Genomic DNA, 22,488 nt, shown 5'->3' with positions numbered 1-22,488 from the left:
AAAAATGTATGCTTTCACTACTGTAAGTCGCTCTGGATAAGAGTGTCTGCTAAATGACTAAAATGTAAAACAAATTACAATTGTGATCTGGCCAAGATAAAGCAAAGCAGTGTGACACAGACAACAACACAGAGTTACACATGGAATAAACAAACATACAGTCAATAATACAATAGAAAAAGTTTATATACAGTATGTGCAAATGAGGTAGGATATGGGAGGTAAGGCAATAAATAGGCCATGGTGGTGAAGTAATTACAATATAGCAATTAAACACTGGAATGGTAGATGTGCAGAAGATCAATGTGCAAGTAGAGATACTGGGGTGCAAAGGAGCAAGATAAATAAATACAGTATGGGGATGAGGTAGTTGGATGGGCTATTTACAGATGGGCTATGTACAGGTGCAGTGATCTGTAAGATGCTCTGACAGCTGGTGTTTAAAGCTATTGAGGGAGATATGCGTCTCCAGCTTCAGGGATTTTTGCAGTTCGTTCCAGTCATTGGCAGCAGAGAACTCGAAGGAAAGGCGGCCAAAGGAAGAATTGGCTTTGTGGATGATCAGTGCTACAGGTGGGTGCTGCTATGGTGAACAGTGAGCTGAGATAAGGCGGGGCTTTTCCTAGCAGAGACTTGTAGATGACCTGGAGCCAGTCGCTTTGGCGACGAGTATGAAGCGAGGGCCAGCCAACGAGAGCATACAGGTCGCAAGTGGTGGGTAGTATATGGGGCTTTGGTGACAAAACGGATGGCACTGTGATAGACAGCATCCAATTTGCTGAGTAGAGTGTTGGAGGCTATTTTGTAAATGACATCGCCAAAGTCGAGGATCGGTAGGATGGTCAGTTTTACGAGGGTATGTTTGGCAGCATGAGTGAAGGACACTTTGTTGCGAAATAGGAAGCGGAATCTAGATTTAATTTTGGATTGGAGATGCTTAATGTGAGTCTGGAAGGAGAGTTTACAGTCTAACCAGACACCTGGTTAGGATACATACAGAGGACACATACAGAGGACACATACAGAGGATACATACAGAGGACACATACAGAGGATACATACAGAGGATACATACAGAGGATACATACAGAGGACACATACAGAAGACACATACAGAGGATACATACAGAGGATACATACAGAGGATACATACAGAGGACACATACAGAGGATACATACAGAGGATACATACAGAGGAAACATACAGAGGACACATACAGAGGACACATACAGAAGACACATACAGAGGACACATACAGAGGATACATACAGAGGACACATACAGAAGACACATACAGAGGATACATACAGAGGATACATACAGAGGACACATACAGAAGACACATACAGAAGACACATACAGAGGATACATACAGAGGATACATACAGAATATACATACAGAGGAAATGTTGTGAGTTCACCCTATTGTATTTTCTCTCTCTCAAATCAATTTGAAGGCATTTATTGTATAGTAAACATCTCTCTCTCTCACTCTCTCTGTCTCTCTCTCATCTCTCTCTCTGTCTCTCTCTCATCTCTCTCTCTCTCTCTCTGTCTCTCTCTCTTTCTCTCTGTCTCTCTCTCTCTTCCTCTCAATTTCTCTCTCATCTCTGTCTCTCTCTCTCTTTTCCGCTCCCTTTCTCTCTCATCTATCTCATCTCTCGTCTTTAGAATATCAAGCAGGGATTGCTGTATGTTAAGGCCTCGGGGCACATAGTGGATTATTTTGTTTCTGAATATCCAGTAGACAAGTGTTATATCGAATTACAGGAATCCAACTGCAAGGCAAGTCAAACTGCACTATATTCCCTAAATAGTAGACCACTACATAGGGAATAGGGTGTCGTTTGGGACAGTTCTAGTTCTATCCACACCTGAGTTTCCATCAACAATACAGCTGTTTCTCTCTGATGCTGTTCCCAGATGATAAACCAAAAGGTAAATGTTTAAATACCTGGTGTTTTGACTGTCTATCCACACACACACACACACAATCCTTCCAATAGAAAAAAGAAAAAATGTCACGAATTGAACTTGAATTAAATGAGTTGACTCTTCACATGGGATGATTTCACTGAACAACAAAAGAAAGGGAATATTGAATGATCCCCAATTATCAATTGCATCTCCCAAAAACGTTTTCAACATTCATCTGTAAAATGATAGACTAGAAACTCAAGCTTTGGTTGTCTTCCTCTCAGGCCTCCATGTCTTCTCCCTGAACCTCGATGTCCACCCCTTGAACATCAGACCTCATCTTCACTGTCACTTTCCAACCTTGTTGAGGATGGCTTGTTGTCAGTCTCAAAAAAACTCAAATATAGACCGGATGGCCACCAATTTTTCAACCCTTGTATTGGTCAGCCTGTTGCGTGCTTTGGTGTGTGTGTTCCCAAACAAGGACCAGTTGCGCTCTGAGGCGGCTGATGTTGGTGGGATTTGGAGGATGATGGAGGCAACAGGGGAAAGAGCCTCAGATCCACAAAGTCCCTTCCACCAGGTGGCTGATGAGATATGTTGGCACGACTGCCATATTGCATCTCCATCCCAAAGCCCTTTCATGGAAGTGTACTTAACCAGACTGCCAAGAACCTTGCCCTCATCCAGGCCAGGGTGGCAAGACACAGTAGTGATGACACCATAGGCCTTGTTGATCTCAGCACCAGACAGGATGCTCTTGCCAGCATACTTGGGGTCCAACATGTACGCTGCGGTGTGTATGGGCTTCAGGAAGAAGTCTTCACATTTTTTTTATGTATTTCAGAACTGCAGTTTCCTCTGCTTGGAGCAACAGTGAAGTGGGCAGGGCAGTACAGATTTCTTCTCTTACATCTGCAAACAGAGTCTGAACATCAGACAGGATGGCATTGTCTACCTCAATCCGTGCAATGGCTACTGCTGTAGGTTTCAGGCTGCTTTCCACTCTCTCCCAAAATACATCATCCAGGAGGATCCTCTTGATGGGGCTGTCCATATTGACAGACTGTGATATGGACATTTCTTGGAGAGACTCCTTCCCCTCCAGGAGACTGTCAAACATGATGACAACACCACCCCAACGGGTGTTGCTGGGCAGCTTCAATGTGGTGCTCTTATTCTTCTCACTTTGCTTGGTGAGGTAGATTGCTGCTATAACTTGATGACCCTTCACATACCTAACCATTTCCTTGGTTATGTTGTAGAGTGTATCCATTGTTTTCAGTGCCATGGTGTCCTTGAGGAGCAGATTCAATGCATGAGCTGTAACGTCAGGGTAGGACTCCTCCACTTTAGACCAAGCAGCCTTCATGTTCGCAGCACCAGTGCAAATACCTTCTGTGGTCCAAGGTCATCGATGACTGCCTTCAGCCAATCTGCAATGTAGAGACCGGTGTGTCTGTTGTCCCTTGTGTCTGTGCTCTTGTAGAATACTGGTTGAGGGGCGGAGATTTTGTAGTTTATTATTCCTTGCCCACCAACATTCGACCACCCATCAGAGATGATTGCAATACAGTCTGCTTTCTCTATGATTTGCTTGACCTTCACTTGAACTCTGTTGAACTCTGCATCCAGCAAATGAGTAGATAAAGCATGTCTGGTTGGAGTTGTGTATGCATTGTGAAAAACATTCAGAAATCTCTTCCAATACACATTGCCTGTGAGCATCAGAGGTGACCCAGTTGCATACACAGCTCGATCAAGACATTCATCAGCATTTCTCTGACTACGTTCCTCCATTGAGTCAAAAAAAATCATTCTGATTCCAGGAGGACCAGGAGCTGTTGCTATCGATAAGGTGTCTGATTCATCATTTTCACCTCCAATAGAAGTAGAGGGACTTTAGTCAGAGGTTGCTTGTTGTGAGCGCTGAGGGAACTTTAACATTTTTGTAAAAAAAACAACAAATACAATTCCATGTACAAATAAATAGTTAGATTAACTCCTTTGTAAGATAAATGTTTTAAAATTAAACATGTATGGAAACAGGTGAATTAACACTCCTCAGTTAGCCGGCTCAAGCAAGCTAAAACCCCACATGGTAGCAAAAACTAACTAGCAGAAATTGTTGCAGAAGTTGGAAATGATTTAAACACACTTTGCTGTAGGCTACTATTTACTAGTTAACATAAAATAATGAATGTCATATGAAATATATTCACCCCACCCAGTATGGTAATCAACCCTTACTAGAAAGCATGTCGTCCTTGGCTCAGACAGTGTAGGAGTGTGGGCTCAATAGGATCTCATTAGTGTGCAATAACTTTTTTGATGAATAAAAGCCAAATTCCTCAAAATCCAGGGCTTAACTTCCCATGGAAAATTACTGGAAAGTTTCTGACCCTTTGCATCTCTCTCTCTCTCTCTCTCTCTCTCTCTCTCTCTCTCTCTCTCTCTCTCTCTCTCTCTCTCTCTCTCTCTCTCTCTCTCAAGACATATTTATTTATGCAAATTCATTCCAATCTGATCTCTAAACAGACGGGAGGATGAGAAAGATCCCTTTTCTATCCACTGAGAATTTAGATGATGTCTATGATGAATTTGTCTCAGGGAACAGAATAACTCTCTAATAGATCTGCTGTTTTGTCTGTTTGTTGTCGTTAACCTTTAAATAAGAAACATGTCATCTTATATCACCGACTGTCATGGTGACTATGTCTAAAGACTTCATGGTTATCCTTTTCGCAATACAACTTTAACCTTTCACAAGAAATCAACATACAGGGAGTGCTACATGATTCTTCATATTGTCTTTCCTTTACACTTCCACACTTGACAGATAGATAAGGAGCAGACAGGTACACTTCCACACCTGACAGATAGATAAGGAGCAGACAGGTACACTTCCACACCTGACAGATAGATAAGGAGCAGACAGGTACACTTCCACACTTGACAGATAGATAAGGAGTAGACAGGTACACTTCCACACCTGACAGATAGATAAGGAACAGACAGGTACACTTCCACACCTGACAGATAGATAAGGAGCAGACAGGTACACTTCCACACTTGACAGATAGATAAGGAGCAGACAGGTACACTTCCACACCTGACAGATAGATAAGGAACAGACAGGTACACTTCCACACCTGACAGATAGATAAGGAACAGACAGGTACACTTCCACACCTGACAGATAGATAAGGAGCAGACAGGTACACTTCCACACCTGACAGATAGATAAGGAACAGACAGGTACACTTCCACACCTGACAGATAGATAAGGAACAGACAGGTACACTTCCACACCTGACAGATAGATAAGGAACAGACAGGTACACTTCCACACCTGACAGATAGATAAGGAGTAGACAGGTACACTTCCACACCTGACAGATAGATAAGGAACAGACAGGTACACTTCCACACCTGACAGATAGATAAGGAGCAGACAGGTACACTTCCACACTTGACAGATAGATAAGGAGCAGACAGGTACACTTCCACACCTGACAGATAGATAAGGAACAGACAGGTACACTTCCACACCTGACAGATAGATAAGGAACAGACAGGTACACTTCCACACCTGACAGATAGATAAGGAGCAGACAGGTACACTTCCACACCTGACAGATAGATAAGGAACAGACAGGTACACTTCCACACCTGACAGATAGATAAGGAACAGACAGGTACACTTCCACACCTGACAGATAGATAAGGAACAGACAGGTACACTTCCACACCTGACAGATAGATAAGGAACAGACAGGTACACTTCCACACCTGACAGATAGATAAGGAGCAGACAGGTACACTTCCACACCTGACAGATAGATAAGGAGCAGACAGGTACACTTCCACACCTGACAGATAGATAAGGAACAGACAGGTACACTTCCACACCTGACAGATAGATAAGGAACAGACAGGTACACTTCCACACCTGACAGATAGATAAGGAACAGACAGGTAAACTTCCACACCTGACAGATAGATAAGGAGCAGACAGGTACACTTACGCAATGTATTGCTCTGTCTTGTTGTACTTCTTGGCCAGGTACTTGGCTGAGGCCTTACTGGGAATCTTGACGAACGACATCTCTTTTCCAAAGCGTGTCATGTTGCAGGGCGTCTCACACACACAGTAGTCATTATCCCTCTCCACCAGGAAGTCTAAGGACACAAGAATAGAATAGAATAGCATAGAATAGAACAGAATAGAATAGCATAGAACAGAATAGAATAGCATAGAATAGAACAGAATACCACAGAATAGAACAGAATAGAATAGCATAGAATAGAACAGAATAGAATAGCATAGAATAGTACAGAATAGAATAGAATAGAACAGAATAGAATAGAACAGAATAAAATAGAATAGAATAGAATAGAACAGAATAAAATAGAATAGCATAACCAAAGATCAAGTGATGGAATAAAAAAACAAATAAATCGGGGAGTTATAAAGACAAGAAGTAAGAAGAGTACTTATTCTAATAATGTATTGAATTGGATTGAATTGAAGCACCAACAGTAAGGGTCATGACCAGGCAGATCGCTCAAGAATGACTTCGAAATTGGACGTCTATCCATGTCCCGATGACGTCGGGAAAGGCCTTCAAATCCGGCCACTAGGGGCAACAGTGAGCGCTACTACCATCAGGAAGAACATTCTGAATGAGTGCCTAAACTTAATGTTTTAACATTATCCAAAACCTTAACCCTTAACCTTCTACATTTGATGTTTGGAGCAACTTCGAAATTTGACATTTGGAGAAACAGAACAATACTGAACAGGCGAAATCAACCCAGGGTGTCAAAAACACTTTAAATTTCACTTCTGCAGCAAATTCGAAATACGTGGATAAACATGAAATTATGCAGTGAGACTGTGAGAGCAACTTCGAAATTTGACGTTTGGAGAAAAGTGGATAAACATCTAATTCTACTGTAAGGCTGTGAGAGCTTGTTGTCTCAGGATGGTAAGTTGGTGGTTGAAGATATCCCTCTAGTGGTGTGGGGGCTGTGCTTTGGTAAAGTGGGTGGGGTTATATCCTGCCTGTTTGGCCCTGTCCGGGGGTATCATCGGATGGGGCCACAGTGTCTCCTGACCCCTCCTGTCTCAGCCTCCAGTATTTATGCTGCAGTAGTTTATGTGTCGGGGGGCTAGGGTCAGTCTGTTATATCTGGAGTATTTCTCCTGTCTTATCCAGTGTCCTGTGTGAATTTAAGTATGCTCTCTCTAATTCTCTCTCTCTCGCTCTCAGAGAACCTGAGCCCTAGGACCATGCCTCAGGACTACCTGGCCTGATTTAATTTTTTAATTTTCCCATTATTTTACCAGGTAAGTTGACTGAGAACACATTCTCATTTAAAGCAACGACCTGGGGAATAGTTACATGGGATAGGAGGGGGATGAATGAGCCAATTGTAAGCTGGGGATGATTAGGTGGCCGTGATGGTATGAGGACCAGATTGGGAATTTAGCCAGGACACCGGGGTTAACACCCCTACTCTTACGATAAGTGCAATGGGATCTTTAATGACCTCAGAGAGTCAGGACACCCATTTAACGTCCCATCCGAAAGACGGCACCCTACACAGGGCAGTGTCCCCAATCACAACCCTGGGGCATTGGGATATATTTTAGACCAGAGGAAAGAGTGCCTCCTACTGGCCCTCCAACACCACTTCCAGCAGCATCTGGTCTCCCATCCAGGGACTGACCAGGACCACCTCTGCTTAGCTTCAGAAGTAAGCCAGCAGTGGGATGCAGGGTGGTATGCTGCTGGCTGTCCCCAGTCCACCTGGCCGTGCTGCTGCTCCAGTTTCAACTGTTCTGCCTGCGGCTATGGAAGCCTGACCTGTTCACTGGATGTGATACCAGTCCCAGACCTGCTGTTTCCAACTCTCTAGAGACAGCAGGAGCGGTAGAGATACTCTGAAAGCCAACTGACATTTACTCCTGAGGTGCAGCCTCGACAACCACTGTGATTATTATTATTTGACCCTGCTGGTCATCTATGACCATTTGAACATCTTGGCCATGTTCTGTTATAATCTCCACCTCGGCACAGCCAGAAGAGGACTGGCCACCCCTCATAGCCTAGTTCCTCTCTAGGTTTCATCCTAGGTTTTGGCCTTTCTAGGGAGTTTTTCCTAGCCACCGTGCTTCTACACCTGCATTGCTTGCTGTTTGGGGTTTTAGGTTGGGTTTCTGTACAGCACTTTGTGACATCAGCTGATGTAAGAAGGGCTTTATAAATACATTTGATTGATTGATTGAGAAACAGACAAAGCCCTGATTCGGTAGAAAGAGACGGCACAATTTGAAAGAAGCAGGCAGGCAGGCAGACAGACAGACAGACAGACAGACAGACAGACAGACAGACAGACAGACAGACAGACAGACAGACAGACAGACAGACAGACAGACAGACAGACAGACAGACAGACAGACAGACAGACAGACAGACAGACAGACAGACAGACAGACAGACAGACAGACAGACAGACAGACAGAGAAAGAGAGCGAGTGAAAGTGAGAGAGAGAGACAGACAGAGAGAGAGAGGAGAGAGAGGAGAGAGAAAAATGGAAAGAAAGAAAGAGAGAGAGACAGAGAGAGAGAGAGCGAAAGAGAGATACAGAGCAAAAGAGAGACAGAGCAAAAGAGAGAGAGAGGAGAAAGAGAGAGAGAAAGAGAGAGAGAGAGGAGAGAGAGAGGAGAGAGAGAGAAAGAGAGAGAGAGAGGAGAGAGAGAGAGGAGAGAGAGAGAGAGGAGAGAGAGAGGAGAGAGAGAAAAATTGAAAGAAAGAAAGAGAGAGAGAGAGAGAGAGAGAGAGAGATAGACAGCCAGACAGCCAGACAGAGGTTTAACTTACCCAAGGCAGGGTCAGCACACTCCTTGTACTGCTCTGGGGTACAGTAAGGGGCATCTCCTGAGGAAGACATAACAGAGACACAACGTCCTGGATGAAGAGGAGGAAGATGATGAAGAGGGACTTGTCTGGCGTCTACAACTCTTCTTTTTCTTTCTCTGGTCTGTCTCATCTGCCTAGAAAACGTCTCCCTAAAATGTGATCTAACCTCCTATGAAATTAATTCATTGATTTCATTAACACTGGTGTCCTTTCATTTTCTCTAGAATGCACAACTCTTCTATCAGTGACAACACAGTTAGAGACAAACCACAACAACCTGATGTCCGAGATACAGTGAATTAGCTCCCCCCTGTCGTATAATTATACTTATTCACATCCCTGCCACGCTGTTCACATCCATTAATTATACTTATTCACATCCATTAATTATACTTATTCACATCCAGTAATTATACTTATTCACATCCAGTAATTATACTTATTCACATCCAGTAATTATACTTATTCACATCCATTAATTATACTTATTCACATCCAGTAATTATACTTATTCACATCCATTAATTATACTTATTCACATACAGTAATTATACTTATTCACATCCCTGCCACGCTGTTCACATCCATTAATTATACTTATTCACATTCATTAATAATACTTATTCACATCCAGTAATTATACTTATTCACATCCATTAATTATACTTATTCACATCCAGTAATTATAGTTATTCACATCCAGTAATTATACTTATTCACATCCAGTAATTATACTTATTCACATCCAGTAATTATACTTATTCACATCCATTAATTATACTTATTCACATACAGTAATTATACTTATTCACATTCATTAATTATACTTATTCACATCCAGTAATTATACTTATTCACATCCATTAATTATACTTATTCACATCCAGTAATTATACTTATTCACATCCAGTAATTATACTTATTCACATCCAGTAATTATACTTATTCACATCCATTAATTATACTTATTCACATTCATTAATTATACTTATTCACATCCAGTAATTATACTTATTCACATCCATTAATTATACTTATTCACATCCAGTAATTATACTTATTCACATCCATTAATTATACTTATTCACATACAGTAATTATACTTATTCACATCCATTAATTATACTTATTCACATCCATTAATTATACTTATTCACATCCATTAATTATACTTATTCACATCCATTAATTATACTTATTCACATCCATTAATTATACTTATTCAAAACCATTAATTATACTTGTTCACATCCATTAATTATACTTATTCACATCCATTAATTATACTTATTCACATCCAGTAATTATACTTATTCACATGCATTAATTATTCTTATTCAAAACCATTAATTATACTTATTCACATCCATTAATTATACTTATTCACATCCAGTAATTATACTTATTCACATCCAGTAATTATACTTATTCACATCCAGTAATTATACTTATTCACATCCAGTAATTATACTTATTTACATCCAGTAATTATACTTATTTACATCCAGTAATTATACTTATTCACATCCAGTAATTATACTTATTCACATCCAGTAATTATACTTATTTACATCCAGTAATTATACTTATTCACATCCATTAATTATACTTATTCACATCAAGTAATTATACTTATTCACGTCCATTAATTATACTTATTCACATCCAGTAATTATACTTATTCACATCCAGTAATTATACTTATTTACATCCAGTAATTATACTTATTCACATCCATTAAGTATACTTATTCACATCCATTAATTATACTTATTCACATCCATTAATTATACTTATTCACATCCAGTAATTATACTTATTCACATCCATTAATTATACTTATTCACATCCATTAATTATACTTATTCACATCCATTAATTATACTTATTCACATCCAGTAATTATACGTATTCACATCCAGTAATTATACTTATTCACATCCAGTAATTATACTTATTCACATCCAGTAATTATACTTATTCACATCCAGTAATTATACTTATTCACATCCAGTAATTATACTTATTCACATCCATTAATTATACTTATTCACATCCAGTAATTATACTTATTCACATCCAGTAATTATACTTATTTACATCCAGTAATTATACTTATTCACATCCATTAATTATACTTATTCACATCCAGTAATTATAGTTATTTACATCCAGTAATTATACTTATTCACATCCATTAATTATACTTATTCACATCCATTAATTATACTTATTCACATCCAGTAATTATACTTATTCACATCCATTAATTATACTTATTCACATCCAGTAATTATACTTATTCACATCCAGTAATTATACTTATTCACATCCAGTAATTATACTTATTCACATCCAGTAATTATACTTATTCACATCCAGTAATTATACTTATTCACATCCATTAATTATACTTATTCACATCCAGTAATTATACTTATTCACATCCATTAATTATACTTATTTACATCCAGTAATTATACTTATTCACATCCAGTAATTATATTTATTCACATCCATTAATTATACTTATTTACATCCAGTAATTATACTTATTCACATCCAGTAATTATACTTATTCACATCCATTAATTATACTTATTCACATCCATTAATTATACTTATTCACATCCATTAATTATACTTATTCACATCCAGTAATTATACTTATTCACATCCATTAATTATACTTATTCACATCCATTAATTATACTTATTCACATCCAGTAATTATACTTATTCACATCCAGTAATTATACGTATTCACATCCAGTAATTATACTTATTCACATCCAGTAATTATACTTATTCACATCCAGTAATTATACTTATTCACATCCAGTAATTATACTTATTAACATCCAGTAATTATACTTATTCACATCCAGTAATTATACTTATTCACATCCAGTAATTATACTTATTTACATCCAGTAATTATACTTATTCACATCCATTAATTATACTTATTCACATCCAGTAATTATAGTTATTTACATCCAGTAATTATACTTATTCACATCCATTAATTATACTTATTCACATCCATTAATTATACTTATTCACATCCAGTAATTATACTTATTCACATCCAGTAATTATACTTATTCACATCCAGTAATTATACTTATTCACATCCAGTAATTATACTTATTCACATCCATTAATTATACTTATTCACATCCAGTAATTATACTTATTCACATCCATTAATTATACTTATTTACATCCAGTAATTATACTTATTCACATCCAGTAATTATACTTATTCACATCCATTAATTATACTTATTCACATCCATTAATTATACTTATTCACATCCATTAATTATACTTATTCACATCCAGTAATTATACTTATTCACATCCATTAATTATACTTATTCACATCCAGTAATTATACTTATTCACATCCAGTAATTATACGTATTCACATCCAGTAATTATACTTATTCACATCCAGTAATTATACTTATTCACATCCAGTAATCATACTTATTCACATCCAGTAATTATACTTATTAACATCCAGTAATTATACTTATTCACATCCATTAATTATACTTATTCACACCCATTAATTATACTTATTCACATCCAGTAATTATACTTATTCACATCCATTAATTATACTTATTCACATCCAGTAATTATACTTATTCACATCCAGTAATTATACTTATTTACATCCAGTAATTATACTTATTCACATCCAGTAATTATACTTATTTACATCCAGTAATTATACTTATTCACATCTATTCACATCCAGTAATTATACTTATTCACATCCATTAATTATACTTATTCACATCCATTAATTATACTTATTCACATCCCTGCCACTCTGTTCACATCCAGTAATTATACTTATTCACATCCATTAATTGTACTTATTCACATCCAGTAATTATACTTATTCACATCCATTAATTATACTTATTCACATCCATTAATTATACTTATTCACATCCAGTAATTATACTTATTCACATCCAGTAATTATACTTATTTACATCCAGTAATTATACTTATTCACATCCATTAATTGTACTTATTCACATCCAGTAATTATACTTCTTCACATCCAGTACATGCCACCGGCAGGTTTGGTGAGGAATGATGAATGAGATCATGACAGAAGCCCTAGATAGTGAGTTACTTTTTGACCAGAGACCCTTAGTCAAAAGCTGTGCACCACAGAGGGGAATAGGCTGCCATTTGGGACAGTGTGGAGGATGGTCCTTCACAGTGCAGATGACTAATGGAGTCTCTGAGGACAAGTGTCTCTCAGAATAACTACTGAGAGACACTGCTACTGTTACTTCTAACAAGCATCAATTACAGGAGCTGGTTATAGGAACAATTCAGAATAAAAGCTAGATTGCACATTTAGATAGCACTGATTTGACTGACAACCATGGTTTCTATAGGAATGAATCATAATACAATTTAGATTCCACAATTTGATATGCCTAATCAGGAATGAAGTAGAACTGCTATTGTATCGCTGGCCCTTTAAACTAATTAGGCTGACAAACATCGGCATAGCAATTGTTCTGACAAATCCAGCACAGCCAATCTAGTCTGCTACTACCCATTTCATAATTAACAATAGACCACAGGAAAATGGAAGCTTTACTTTTTGTGTCTTTCTCATCTTCAGCCCAGTCTAATCCATCACATTAAACAAACCTTGCCTATGCCGCTCGGTCATCGCTCATCCATATATTTATATGTACACATTCTCATTCACACCTTTTAGATTTGTGTGTATTAGGTAGTTGTTGGGGAATTGTTAGAATACTTGTTAGATATTACTGCACGGTCGGAACTAGAAGCACAAGCATTTCGCTACACTCGCATTAACATCTGCTAACCATGTGTATGTGACCAATAACATTTGATTTGATTTGAGAGTTGAGATAAAAACCCCACTGCAGCATGTGCCAACTAACCCTACTGAACAAAATCTGTTTTAAGAGTTTTGTTGGATCCCTATAGAGTCAGTAACAGAGAGGATGACTGAGTCATGGTTCCCTATAGAGTCAGTAACAGAGAGGATGACTGAGTCATGGTTCCCTATAGAGTCAGTAACAGAGAGGATGACTGAGTCATGGTTCCCTATAGAGTCAGTAACAGAGAGGATGACTGAGTCATGGTTCCCTATAGAGTCAGTGACAGAGAGGATGACTGAGTCATGGTTCCCTATAGAGTCAGTAACAGAGAGGATGACTGAGTCATGGTTCCCTATAGAGTCAGTAACAGAGAGGATGACTGAGTCATGGTTCCCTATAGAGTCAGTGACAGAGAGGATGACTGAGTCATGGTTCCCTATAGAGTCAGTGACAGAGAGGATGACTGAGTCATGGTTCCCTATAGAGTCAGTAACAGAGAGGATGACTGAGTCATGGTTCCCTATAGAGTCAGTAACAGAGAGGATGACTGAGTCATGGTTCCCTATAGAGTCAGTGACAGAGAGGATGACTGAGTCATGGTTCCCTATAGAGTCAGTGACAGAGAGGATGACTGAGTCATGGTTCCCTATAGAGTCAGTAACAGAGAGGATGACTGAGTCATGGTTCCCTATAGAGTCAGTGACAGAGAGGATGACTGAGTCATGGTTCCCTATAGAGTCAGTGACAGAGAGGATGACTGAGTCATGGTTCCCTATAGAGTCAGTGACAGAGAGGATGACTGAGTCATGGTTCCCTATAGAGTCAGTAACAGAGAGGATGACTGAGTCATGGTTCCCTATAGAGTCAGTGACAGAGAGGATGACTGAGTCATGGTTCCCTATAGAGTCAGTGACAGAGAGGATGACTGAGTCATGGTTCCCTATAGAGTCAGTAACAGAGAGGATGACTGAGTCATGGTTCCCTATAGAGTCAGTGACAGAGATGATGACTGAGTCATGGTTCCCTATAGAGTCAGTGACAGAGAGGATGACTGAGTCATGGTTCCCTATAGAGTCACTGACAGAGAGGATGACTGAGTCATGGTTCCCTATAGAGTCAGTGACAGAGAGGATGACTGAGTCATGGTTCCCTATAGAGTCAGTGACAGAGAGGATGACTGAGTCATGGTTCCCTATAGAGTCAGTAACAGAGAGGATGACTGAGTCATGGTTCCCTATAGAGTCAGTGACAGAGAGGATGACTGAGTCATGGTTCCCTATAGAGTCAGTAACAGAGAGGATGACTGAGTCATGGTTCCCTATAGAGTCAGTGACAGAGAGGATGACTGAGTCATGGTTCCCTATAGAGTCAGTAACAGAGAGGATGACTGAGTCATGGTTCCCTATAGAGTCAGTGACAGAGAGGATGACTGAGTCATGGTTCCCTATAGAGTCAGTGACAGAGAGGATGACTGAGTCATGGTTCCCTATAGAGTCAGTGACAGAGAGGATGACTGAGTCATGGTTCCCTATAGAGTCACTGACAGAGAGGATGACTGAGTCATGGTTCCCTATAGAGTCAGTGACAGAGAGGATGACTGAGTCATGGTTCCCTATAGAGTCAGTGACAGAGAGGATGACTGAGTCATGGTTCCCTATAGAGTCAGTGACAGAGAGGATGACTGAGTCATGGTTCCCTATAGAGTCAGTGACAGAGAGGATGACTGAGTCATGGTTCCCTATAGAGTCAGTGACAGAGAGGATGACTGAGTCATGGTTCCCTATAGAGTCAGTGACAGAGAGGATGACTGAGTCATGGTTCCCTATAGAGTCAGTAACAGAGAGGATGACTGAGTCATGGTTCCCTATAGAGTCAGTGACAGAGAGGATGACTGAGTCATGGTTCCCTATAGAGTCAGTGACAGAGAGGATGACTGAGTCATGGTCCCCTATAACTTATGGCATCTGTGAGAGCACGGGCAGCGCCATTGAGGCCATCTCCATTTTAAAGTAGAGCATTTTCTTCTTCTACTACTTCTTTGAGATGGTAATCCAACTGAAAGGATGCATACTGCCACCTGGAGTGTGTTGTTTGAACAGGTATAAAGCCAAGGTCGGCAATTTTTCTGCCACCTGCAGTTATGGAATGAGCATAATTCATTGGCTGATCCCTCCTGATGACCTGGATGGAATTATGTGATCCTTCCTTAACCCATAGGAAGTCCCACCCAGTTGACTACTTTAAAATGGTCGAAGTTGTCAATATCAATGTCCTTGCAATTCTTTTTACATTTCCAAGTATTGATCTCTATCTATCTTTATGGGGCAGCTCTGCGTCGAGGGCTGAAATTAATGTGACTGGTTAAGTTTGGAAAATAAATGTGATTGGTTAAGATTGGGGTTAGGGGTTGGGTTAAGTTTAGGTAAGACATGTGATTAGTTAAAGGGATAGTTCACCCAAATGACACATTGGTTTCCTTTAAGCAAGGGGTGTTAAACTCATTCCATGAAGCGCCTACTGCCTGCAGGTTCTTTCCTTTCAATTAAGACCTAGACAACCAGGTGAGGGGAGTTCCTTACTGAGACCTAGACAACCAGGTGAGGAGAGTTCCTTACTGAGACCTAGACAACCAGGTGAGGAGAGTTCCTTACTGAGACCTAGACAACCAGGTGAGGAGAGTTCCTTACTGAGACCTAGACAACCAGGTGAGGAGAGTTCCTTACTGAGACCTAGACAACCAGGTGAGGGGATTTCCTTACTGAGACCTAGACAACCAGGTGAGGGGAGTTCCTTACTGAGACCTAGACAACCAGGTGAGGGGAGTTCCTTACTGAGACCTAGACAACCAGGTGAGGGGAGACCTAGACAACCAGGTGAGGGGAGTTCTTTACTAATTAGTGACCTTAATTCATCAATCAAGTGCAAGGGAGGAGAGAAAACCTGCATACTCTCAGGGAGGAGAGAACCTGCATACTCTCAGGGAGGAAAGAACCTGCATACTCTCAGGGAGGAGAGAACCTGCATACTCTCAGGGAGGAGAGAACCTGCATACTCTCAGGGAGGAGAGAAAACCTGCATACTCTCAGGGAGGAGAGAACCTGCATACTCTCAGGGAGGAGAGAAAACCTGCATACTCTCAGGGAGGAGAGAAAACCTGCATACTCTCAGATATAAGTTACCAGGGTTAGAGAAAGTGTTTATGCCGAAGCAGTGAAGAGAGTGTTAGAGGATGATGGGCCCAGGGTGAGGAATCCCGAGAGGATTCCTGTGAATAGGCAGAGACCAAGACAGAGTGATGGGAAGAATATGTGCCTCAGTAAGGTAGGCTTTTTATGCATTCATAGCCATGGTTGCTAATTGTACTGCAGAAATGGATCGTAAGTCACAGAAGTCAGAGGTTCTGGTTTCAGTGGCAGAGAAAGGCTTGGGAATGTAAGGATTTTCTGTAGATCAGCTGCAGGGGGTGTTGAGGTGAAGTGATATGTCCGCTCAGACCGTTGCTCTGGAGTAGGACGAGACAGGGTTAAATAGTGGAATGGGCTGGCAGGGCAATTTACCCAATAGTTTTATTATCGTTTTAAAGAATATAATGAATGTAGGTTGGTTGTGAATGGCCTCACACACAAGTACAGTAGGGGGGTAGGGCTGTTGTGGTGACTGTATTACCACCACACACCAGTACAGTAGGGGGTAGGGCTGTTGTGGTGACTGTATTACCACCACACACCAGTACAGTAGGGGGTAGGGCTGTTGTGGTGACTGTATTACCATCCACACACCAGTACAGTAGGGGGTAGGGCTGTTGTGGTGACTGTATTACCATCCACACACCAGTACAGTAGGGGGTAGGGCTGTTGTGGTGACTGTATTACCATCCACACACCAGTACAGTAGGGGGTAGGGCTGTTGTGGTGACTGTATTACCATCCACACACCAGTACAGTAGGGGGGTAGGGCTGTTGTGGTGACTGTATTACCACCACACACCAGTACAGTAGGGGGTAGGGCTGTTGTGGTGACTGTATTACCATCCACACACCAGTACAGTAGGGGGTAGGGCTGTTGTGGTGACTGTATTACCACCACACACCAGTACAGTAGGAGGTAGGGCTGTTGTGGTGACTGTATTACCATCCACACACCAGTACAGTAGGGGGTAGGGCTGTTGTGGTGACTGTATTACCACCACACACCAGTACAGTAGGAGGTAGGGCTGTTGTGGTGACTGTATTACCATCCACACACCAGTACAGTAGGAGGTAGGGCTGTTGTGGTGACTGTATTACCACCACACACCAGTACAGTAGGGAGTAGGGCTGTTGTGGTGACTGTATTACCACCACACACCAGTACAGTAGGAGGTAGGGCTGTTGTGGTGACTGTATTACCACTACACACCAGTACAGTAGGGGGTAGGGCTGTTGTGGTGACTGTATTACCACCACACACCAGTACAGTAGGGGGTAGGGCTGTTGTGGTGACTGTATTACAACCACACACCAGTACAGTAGGGATTAGGGCTGTTGTGGTGACTGTATTACCACCACACACCAGTACAGTAGGGGGTAGGGCTGTTGTGGTGACTGTATTACCATCCACACACCAGTACAGTAGGGGGTAGGGCTGTTGTGGTGAATGTATTACCACCACACACCAGTACAGTAGGAGGTAGGGCTGTTGTGGTGACTGTATTACCATCCACACACCAGTACAGTAGGGGGTAGGGCTGTTGTGGTGACTGTATTACCACCACACACCAGTACAGTAGGAGGTAGGGCTGTTGTGGTGACTGTATTACCATCCACACACCAGTACAGTAGGAGGTAGGGCTGTTGTGGTGACTGTATTACCACCACACACCAGTACAGTAGGGAGTAGGGCTGTTGTGGTGACTGTATTACCACCACACACCAGTACAGTAGGAGGTAGGGCTGTTGTGGTGACTGTATTACCACCACACACCAGTACAGTAGGAGGTAGGGCTGTTGTGGTGACTGTATTACCACCACACACCAGTACAGTAGGGAGTAGGGCTGTTGTGGTGACTGTATTACCACCACACACCAGTACAGTAGGGAGTAGGGCTGTTGTGGTGACTGTATTACCACCACACACCAGTACAGTAGGAGGTAGGGCTGTTGTGGTGACTGTATTACCACCACACACCAGTACAGTAGGGGGTAGGGCTGTTGTGGTGACTGTATTACCACCACACACCAGTACAGTAGGGGGTAGGGCTGTTGTGGTGACTGTATTACCACCACACACCAGTACAGTAGGGATTAGGGCTGTTGTGGTGACTGTATTACCACCACACACCAGTACAGTAGGGAGTAGGGCTGTTGTGGTGACTGTATTACCACCACACACCAGTACAGTAGGAGGTAGGGCTGTTGTGGTGACTGTATTACCACCACACACCAGTACAGTAGGGGGTAGGGCTGTTGTGGTGACTGTATTACCACCACACACCAGTACAGTAGGGAGTAGGGCTGTTGTGGTGACTGTATTACCACCACACACCAGTACAGTAGGGAGTAGGGCTGTTGTGGTGACTGTATTACCACCACACACCAGTACAGTAGGGAGTAGGGCTGTTGTGGTGACTGTATTACCATCCACACACCAGTACAGTAGGGGGTAGGGCTGTTGTGGTGACTGTATTACCACCACACACCAGCATCAATGTATCGGTTGATTATCACTAGTCATGAAGGCAGTGAAATTCCACGTGACCGTTTAGTCACAGTAATTAGGCTTCTCCAAGCTCTGATGCTGTTGATGATCATTAGTAGCCTACCAAACTTACTAACTGCCTGGTGCTCAGCACTCTATTGTCCCTCTAATCACTCTGACATCAATGCAAATGTAATCTAAAATCTAATCAAACACTCAGATCCCATGAGCTCATGTTGCTCAACATTTCTATAGGCTATGCAATCATAGGAGAAAACAGAGTGATGGCCTCTATTAAAAAGAAGAGGATCCCATCAGCTTTCAATAGGCTAGGTCTACTATATTTATTTATAAACTTTTCTAATATTCAGCACATTGCTTATCTTTCCTACCTGGCTGGAATGAAAATAAACCACGGGGAAAAGTGTCCTCCATTGGCTATTTAAGTGTATAGACGACATGTATTTTTTTCCCACTGACCCTGTTTCAATACAGGTGCATGATAATGGTCCATTATAAATCAAAACACATTTCACACATATATTATTTAGTTTAAGTAAAGAGGAGATTAAATCAAGAATAGTCTGATGGGTGACAATATTAGCCTATCACTTATTTATTATCACTTGTGAATGATGCCCAGCATAAGAAACAATACATTTTATTTTTACATTTTTTCTAATCATAGTCGCACACCTCATGTAGCCTAGCCTATAGGCCTATATGTTCTAATAAGGTTAGTATCACACCTCATCTAGCCTAGCCTATAGGCCTATATGTTTTGATAAGGTTTGTATCACAACTAAAGTGGCCAAATAACTTATTAAAATGAAACGCATGAATCCCCTTTACAAGGGGTGTAGAGCCTAACTGGTATATATAAGCAGCACGTGAGTTTCAAGTTTGGGGAAAATCATTTTCACCATAAAAAGGCACCTTTATAATAAAAGCATTTACATGTATAATTACATTTGCGGTCTCTTTTGATAATGGTGTTTCCCGCTAATGGAACATTCGTGCTTATAGCCTACTGCTGTGTTTGCATTGCTGCGCTTTTAATGTGAAGAAATAGACTAATAGTTCATCAACATTTTAAGGTAAACGTTCTGATCTGTTGCGTCAACCACATTGCGCAACAAAGTGGTTTTGATGCTTGTGGTTGTTTAAACGTTGGGATCTTTCGCATTCCACAACTGTCCCAGACTATGTTTGGAATATTTATTTCTCGCACAGAATAGCATTTTGTACTTTTGTAATATGGGCAGTGGCGACCCGTCATTCAGGGCAGGTGGGTTGTCTGTTTTGTAATATGGGCAGTGGCGACCCGTCATTCAGGGCAGGTGGGTTGTCTGTTTTGTAATATGGGCAGTGGCGACCCGTCATTCAGGGCAGGTGGGTTGTCTGTTTTGTAATATGGGCAGTGGCGACCCGTCATTCAGGGCAGGTGGGTTGTCTGTTTTGTAATATGGGCAGTGGCGACCCGTCATTCAGGGCAGGTGGGTTGTCTGTTTTGTAATATGGGCAGTGGCGACCCGTCATTCAGGGCAGGTGGGTTGTCTGTTTTGTAATATGGGCAGTGGCGACCCGTCATTCAGGGCAGGTGGGTTGTCTGTTTTGTATGTTATTTTGGCATTAATACGTATCAGTTTGCAAACAATGTAAAAAAATATATAAAACTAATTTGAGTTAATAAAGCCTCCATACAAACATGGTCTCTTTTTTGTTTTCTTGAGTAAGGCAGCTCGGAGCAGGCAGGTGTTTCAGCCTAGTTCAGTGCTTTCTGTGGTGGTGGGGCAGACAGCGGAAAATACGGAGCGTAAGGGTTGATAAAGTTATTTAGTTGCGCCGTGATTGGCTCAGTGTTCTGTCACTCATGGGGACACTACGTCACTGCCAAATCTAAAGGTAGAGCTAAAAAATTCAAGCCCCTTGGGTGCTGCCATAGAGTTACATTAGAAGTGCCCATCTAAGAAGGCTCAAGTTCATTGGCCACAGATAAAATTATGTCAAATCATGTTATATCTACAGTAGCTTTCATTGGACTGATCATGTCAACATGATACTTTCAAAATCTTAGCTAGCAAGCTAGCAGTCATCATCATAAATCAAGTCAACAATCTACTGGCAAATCCTTTTTAATCCTTGTCATATGAAGAGAAATAATAAAGCGAATTTATAGATAAAACGTAATGTTGCTCATCGGTCATTGGCCATAAACATTACACATCAAGTTGTAAATCGCAAATTTAACAATGAGTGGTTTGGAAGCAATCCGTGACTAACTGCATGCATTGCAAAGCAATCACTAGCCTGCTATTCAGTGGAGTGGGTGTACAGTCCCAATTCTGGGTTTAAGGGTCTCTTTTCCAAGCATAAAGTGATAAACATTTAACATTGGCCATGCTGTCAATCCAGTATGATTTCTGCAGGACTCAATACAACTGTTAACTCAGAACTGGGAAATCTGACTTCAATGAGTTCAAGACAACTGGGAACTCAAGAAAAAACTAGCTCTGACTGGGAAAATACGTTTTGAATCGTCATGCAACTCAGAATATTAAGTTGGAAATTCGGGCCTCTTTCTAGAGCTCTGACCTGAAGATCACTGACGTCATCATGATTCAACCTTGTTTTTTTCCAGAGTTCCCAGTTGTCTTGAAAGCACCATAAATCCAGAGAATGCCAGACTTTGATGACAAGATTTGCCTACGAGGGACCGCCACGCCACGTCCCTGTTCAAGTGAGCACAGCTGCTGCATAAACGATGTAATATGCCAGGGAGATATGTATACTGTAGCTAGAAAGTAAAACTAAGTGTATGTTGTGTAGTAAGTTGTTAGTAGCCCATGTGCCTTACCCTAATAATTTGGTCCCTTTCCCCTCATAACTTAGCCTACTGTTCTGACTTGGTGGTGCACACGTAGCCCAAAGCCGTGAAATCATTGAATATTGTAAGAGCTTTCATTGTCTGCTGATATGCCCCCTTTAATTATCATACGGTTCTGACTTGGTGTATAGGAAGAATACTGTAAGAACGGCCCATGTTCTGAATTCTGTCACTGTACA

The 22,488-nt window shown here is 41.0% G+C and overlaps 1 protein-coding gene across 2 annotated transcripts in view; it reads right to left on the bottom strand.

Moving 5' to 3' along the window:
* The window catches only part of LOC106566196 (acid-sensing ion channel 1), a 383,890-nt gene that overhangs the window by 15,208 nt on the left and 346,194 nt on the right, over window positions 1–22,488 (bottom strand). For both annotated transcript variants that reach the window (XM_045691956.2, XM_014134070.3), the window contains 2 exons: window positions 8,810–8,866; window positions 5,947–6,100 (listed from right to left, as the gene is read on the bottom strand). In XM_045691956.2, the coding sequence (XP_045547912.1) occupies window positions 5,947–6,100; window positions 8,810–8,866 (211 nt within the window). The remainder of the gene's footprint in view (window positions 1–5,946; window positions 6,101–8,809; window positions 8,867–22,488) is intronic.

This window comes from Salmo salar, chromosome 12, assembly GCF_965601325.2.
Source record: "Salmo salar chromosome 12, fSalSal1, whole genome shotgun sequence".
Taxonomy (NCBI): Eukaryota; Metazoa; Chordata; class Actinopteri; order Salmoniformes; family Salmonidae; genus Salmo; species Salmo salar.
The sequence above is the reverse complement of the archived record's forward strand: the minus strand, read 5'-3'. Positions and strand labels throughout refer to the sequence as shown.